The 6,000-nt window shown below is 43.2% G+C and overlaps 2 protein-coding genes across 6 annotated transcripts in view; both read right to left on the bottom strand.

Annotated features, from left to right (window-relative positions):
• Agbl4 (ATP/GTP binding protein like 4) overlaps positions 1–6,000 on the bottom strand; it is a 1,571,060-nt gene that overhangs the window by 218,227 nt on the left and 1,346,833 nt on the right. The window lies entirely within an intron of this gene.
• Positions 1–6,000, bottom strand: part of Bend5 (BEN domain containing 5) — a 46,485-nt gene that overhangs the window by 14,266 nt on the left and 26,219 nt on the right. For all 5 annotated transcript variants that reach the window (XM_023724208.1, XM_004639149.2, XM_012516470.1 and 2 more), the window contains one exon: positions 541–689. In XM_023724208.1, coding sequence (XP_023579976.1) covers positions 541–689 — 149 coding nt within the window. The remainder of the gene's footprint in view (positions 1–540; positions 690–6,000) is intronic.

The raw sequence follows: 6,000 nt of genomic DNA, 5'->3' as shown, positions 1-6,000 counted from the left end.
TATGACTTATTTTCAAGGGAGAGGTTTCATGTGGCCTTAGGACTGTGGGTGAGGCACTGCTGGATACACAGCACAAAGGCAGCTAAGGGACACAGAGGATGTCTCATTCACCTGGCATCCCTGGCAGCCAGCACAGCGCATTTGTCAGTGTTGCGTGCATGTACATTAAATTATAATTTGAAGTCTGCTTTTTCATTTCCAGTTCACATCATGAGCTTTAGGCACTTTATTTTATAGGAACCTAAGTCAAATTTCATCAAACTATCAAGGGAATCTCTCTTTTTAAAAGTCTTTCTCACTATTAAGCTATTTTAGAATGTTTGTTTAGTTTTGCAGCACGTTGGCCCAATAGGCAACAAAATAAGGAAAAATCCCAACAAGCCTACACTAGTTATAATATAAATTCCATAAACAGTCACTCAGGACTAGGCAGGGGGCCAACCAGTCAAGATGGGTTCCAGAAAGTTCCCATCATACTCTCCATCTTGCCTCTGACTAACAAACACTTGCAGGGAATGGATATTGAGCTTAAAACACTACCTTGCCATTGTCTAGGATATACTTGTCCATGACAGGCGCAGGAGCAGGGTAATAGGACGACGTATTTGCTTCCTCACTGAAAGTGCTCCGTAACTCCGGCTCAGGGTCGAGACATTCTGACTTTACTTTTTCCAAGTCAATGGCAGGACCTAGGCAGTTAAGAAAAGAGATCTGTCTAGAACTCCAAAGAAAATAAAAAGCAAATATTGTACTATGCATCTATCAGCACATGGTACCAAAAAATGCTAGCTTACTTTTGTCTGTTGTACTACACTTAACCCCAGACTTGAAAATAATACGAGGCATGAACGTCACTAGGAAGAAGGTGGAAAACTGATAAACAAGAATGAACTAGACTCAATTAGTGTATGACTGAGGAACTCTCTCCTCCTAGGGTGTCCTTTTCTACAGGGAAAGGCAGGAGATGCAACTTGCTACACAGGAAAAATTCAGTTCAAAGGGTGCTGGAGGAGAACAGGTGGAAATTAGTGGAATAGAAACTGTGTGACTGTCCAAAGCCCCAAGTTATATCCTATAATGGGGAGAGCCGTAGCAGAAGTGAAGTTGGGAAAGCTATGGAGAGACAAACAAAGGCTTTTCCCTCCTTAGGACCTAGCATCTGTAAGTACCACATGTTAACCGATTGCGCCACTGAGCATCCAGGACCTAGTATCTAGAAAAAATTCCAACTAACAAATTCAAAATATAATACAGATTAAGACCCTGATTGCCTGATCTAGCAACTACTCTGACTTTTATTTTAATGCAATCAACACAAATTACATTAGGCTTAAACAGTGAGAGGAAACTGTGTAAATGATGGTGGCTTCTAGCAAGGATTCTTTTTTCTGCATTGGTGTTTTTGAAATGATGGACTATTTTTTAAATATCCTATTGTATCTTAACCGCCAAAGGGCAGAGACAAAGAATGGAAATGGGTAAATAAGGCTAAGTGACTTGATTAATTTTTGTGGTCTAACAACTCCAAAAGCCAGCAGAATTTGGCACGCTGGAAATTCTCCTGATGCAAACATTTTAAGAGTTGATGGGGATCAGGGCGCTGCATATGGCTGTGCATATAATTTATGTAATCAATGAAGTCAGAGTCCAACTTCTCATACTAATATGTAGCGAACTGAGTACAAATTTGTTCACATACTGAATCTCTGTGCAATGATCTAGTTGTAACTTTACATTCAGTGACCACATCCTAGACTTTGGGTGGTGGCAGGGATAGTGTGTGGGTTTGTTACTAAAGTCTTGATGACAGCTTCTCAGGATAAAAGTATCATACTGAAAAGCAAAATGTCTGCATGCAATGAAGATTTAAGTACAAATTTTCTGCAAATCTGAATACAGGATGACCAGGGAGAAGAACAGCACAGATAGAAGAGCTCCCTTCATCTTGGCAGTGAGGTTTTGGTTCACCACATTTTCACTGCATGACCACAGGAAAATAAATTGCAGATGCAGATGTTGGCAAAGGGAAGGAGCAAGAGCATCATAATTATTCTCAAAGTCTCTCCCAAAGGTGTGTGACCGATGCAAAAGCTGGAGGTAAGTTTTATTTTTTCCTTTGTCCGCAGCACCTCACACTGAGTCAGTATTCTTTGAATGTTTATTAATGGCATAAAAGAATAGCAACAATTAATGAATAATTTTAAAGTTTTAGAAGTAGATGCTAAAGCTTCCCCTCTTTGTGTGTTGATTCAGTTTAGATTATTAAAACGCAAACAAATTTAAAGGAAATATTTGATATTCCTTCATACTTTGGAAAACATAACCAGCTTGCCCTAAAGTACATGGCTGAGTGCTTCTTGAGTTTCTTCTTGTTCTCGTGTTCGGTGACAGGATAAAGGACTGGGTGAAAGGAGGAGATGCATGCAATCTCTGCCTTTCAGTCATCTTTGGTAAGATCATATTCTTTCTATAAAGTCTTCTTTTCCTTAAAGGAGAGAAGGTTGTTGGAAAAAAGAAAAGATCCAGTCTAGTTCTGACTTCGGTAGGCTCTCTCATATCCATCTCTACAATGGCTGCCAGAGAGATCTTCCACATGACTTGCTTTTCCTTGCTTAGTTGTTCCACTGCCCTCAGGATAAGGTCTCACACCACAGCCTCACTAAGGCACAGAGAATCAGTTTTTCCTCTATCTCTCAGGTCACCTCTTGTTCCCTACCTCATGTCTACCTCTCTCAGGTTCCCCAGATTTTATGTTGTCCCAGGCTTATGTGCTCAACTTTGGCCTTGAAGGTTGCTATACCAGTCTGCCCATCTCCCAGTCAGACTTTAGGACACAGGTCATGCTTCTGTTTGGTGAGATCATATTCCCAGACAGGGGGGCTTTGCACTGCAAATATTCTAGAAAACTATGTTTGTGACCATAGGCCTGTTTTCAGCGCTAGACTGTAATGCTCTTTAAGAGCTTTTACTCCCTGTGTTTCTTGAAGCCTGCAGCTGTACCTGCCTGTGGCAGACTTGCAGTAAATTCTTCAGCTCATGGAGAGGAAAGGAAGAGTCAGTGATGGTGGGGTGGCTCTCTTTGGCTGGGGCCAATACGTGAAAATAAAGCCCTTTTGCTACGTGGGGGTGCTTGGAGGCAGTGGTGTGGGTAAGTGGGAAGCTGTTCTCTCAAATGTCTATAAACCTTTTGCAGCCCAAGAAACAGAAATGCAAACTAAAAAGAAACCAGAAGCGTCTTGTAAGGAGAGTGGGTAGTTCAGATGGCTACGGCCATAGACAAGGGCCTCTGCCTCTACACTGCAGTGGGGACAAGAGGTGCAGGTCTAAGACAAACTCCAAGTTCCAGTTACAGCAGACTGCCCGACCCTCCCCACATGCATTATCCCCTTCCACCTCATAGGCTTTGCGTGGGGCAATCTTTGTCCATCTGTCAAGGCTTTTCCAGTAACAAAAGGTCTGACTCAAATGCCACCTTTACCATGGTCCGGCCCAATTTCCTCAGATGGAGGTAAATCATTCTCCCTGCCTTGTAGCTTGGGACTCAGTCAAAGCTACTGGAGTTTAAATACTGGGTGTGCTACTTACTGTTTAGGCAAGGAGCGGTCTTCCTGAGTAGCAGAGCTCATCTCCTGCGGACACTTCCCCACTCCACCAGACCTACGAAACACTCTCACTTGGTTTTCTTTCTGTCTCTAACCAGACTGTGAGGCTAGGGCCAGCAGGACTGGTGTGTTTTTCTGTCAAAGAACAGTTTGGCCAGCATTTTGTTCAAATTCAACTCTCATGTAATAAGTCCACATAAATCATAATTTAACCTCTGTGCCCTTCTTGCCTAACTTGAATGGAGAGACAACAGCAGCAACTTGGCAGAACTGAAAATTGAATGGCTTGCCCACATGCAAAAAATGGTTACTTCAGAGTCTGGCATGATATGGGTGCTGGGTAAATGAGCACCCCAGTGCCCACTTCAACACTCCTTCTCTACTTGTGTGCTTTTGTTTGTGCTAGACCGTGAACTCTGGGAGGCAGGGTCTGCATCTGTCCCTGGTGCCTAGCATAGGCCTGGCACAGATCAGGTCCTTGTAGTTACAGCCAGCCGCCCTTCCCTCTCCTCAGGGACTGATAGGGCTTGTTAAGCAGCAAGGCTATCTTACTGGGACCTCTGGCTTGCAAGGAGAACACCACTTAAAACCTGGTGGCCACTTCCTGCAGCAGCTTCCTGTTCTCAGGGCCGGGTACACAGAAAGCACCTGACACCTCATCCTCAGAGAAGACAGCCACTAGAGAAACCAGCCAGGGGCACATCTTGAAAGGGACCTTTCAGCAGACCTGGGGGTGATCCCTGCCACATAACCTTACGCAGTCACTTCAGCTCTCTGGACCTCAGGGTGCTAACTGCCAGTGGGGATTTCTCAGAGATGCATGCAGCAGACTGCTGGTGCCCAGGCAGGACAGAGGCAGGCAGAGGCCAGAGGCTCAGAGAATGGCAGATGAATACAGAAAAGCATCAGTCAATAAAGCATGGTGCTTAGCACTGCAGAACCAGAAAGAAAGGAACAAACAAATAAAATGTGATTTCTTTAAAGACAGAAGGGAAGGCCTCTGGTGCTTTTAATTTAAGGGGGGGTCCCCACTCCACTGCAAAGTTTAGTAGGTTCCACTCCCCAGCGTTGGCAATTTACATCTCATTACAACAAATGCTTCAGATTGCTGTTTTGCTTTTAAAAAATTTCTGAGGCATTGTTCTCTTTCAAACACGTGTGACCAAATTAGCCACAATAATAAGCACTTGCGTTTGAGAGACAGCATTGTATGATCTGGCACAGATATTTTAGGTAACAAAGGAACTTTTTTCCCTTTGTGGGAAGAGTAGGAATAAAAAGAAAGGCCTCTTGATCCACTTGCATTTTGCTATTGACACACACTTGAAGTTTATTTTGGGGAAAATACACCTTCCTATGGAGAGAAACCTCTTAGCCGAGTAGAGGCAGCATTTAAATGAGTATAAAAGGTAATGCTTGTCTTTTCCTTTAATCATTCATGAACCTCTCTGACCACACCATGATCTATGCTCTCTGAGAGGTGCTGGGATGCAGGGACAAATAAAAGGGACCTTGGCTCTGGAGAAGTTCATAATTAACATATGAAACAATGTGACAATGAGGAGTGGCTGTCACTCCATGAAGGAGCAATGGACTAAGGGCTAGAAAAACCTGGTACAAACCCGGTTTCTCTTCACTTCTTTAAGCCCTTGTGGCTTCTCCCAGAAGGCAGGGATCATGCACAGGGTACAGAGCTCAGTCGGCACAACAAAGAGATGAAATTATTCCATTCTGTACTCTTGTTTTATCGTAAATAGGCCAATACAGTTCCCTCTGAAAAGCCTTTGAAAAAGTTACTATTTCTGAGACTTCTGGGGGTCAGGACGTCACCTGTTTCGAAACATAAAAACGTCTAGAAACTAGATACCATCTCTGATTTCTCATGAAATACAAAGGTTAACAATACTAGGGTATTTTTTTGAAAGGGCTGAGTCCTCCTTTTTACATACTTTAGTCAATAGGTAGAATTTCTGTTAGTGGTGCAATTCTATTTTTTTCATAAATGTAAATTAAATCAAGTTTTCATGCTTAAAATACACACAGAACACCTACCGTGACGCTATGGCATTCTAGGTTTAGTAGAATAAAGATGCTTTTGCTTTTCTAAGAATTGGAACATAGGAACAGCACTATAACAATGGAAGAGCCAGAGAGGGGCTTTAGAAAGAGGAAAATAGTGCCAAACTGAGCAGGTGGATCTGCTTCTGCTGACCTTATCAGCCCTTTGGAAGGCCTCAGCCATTGTCACCTGCACTGTAGCTACACAGCTCCTTCATAACTCTGATGAGGGTAGAGACAAATCTGTCCTCCTTCCTGCAGTAAGATTCTGTTATGTGCCTACTAAGTGCCAGCTTTGGGACAGGGGCCTTGAGTGACTCACCGCTGAACCACACAAAGA

Source organism: Octodon degus, unplaced genomic scaffold (assembly GCF_000260255.1).
Source record: "Octodon degus isolate 3935 unplaced genomic scaffold, OctDeg1.0 scaffold00107, whole genome shotgun sequence".
Taxonomy (NCBI): Eukaryota; Metazoa; Chordata; class Mammalia; order Rodentia; family Octodontidae; genus Octodon; species Octodon degus.
Note: the sequence above shows the minus strand (reverse complement) of the source record. Positions and strands in the feature narration are given on the sequence as shown.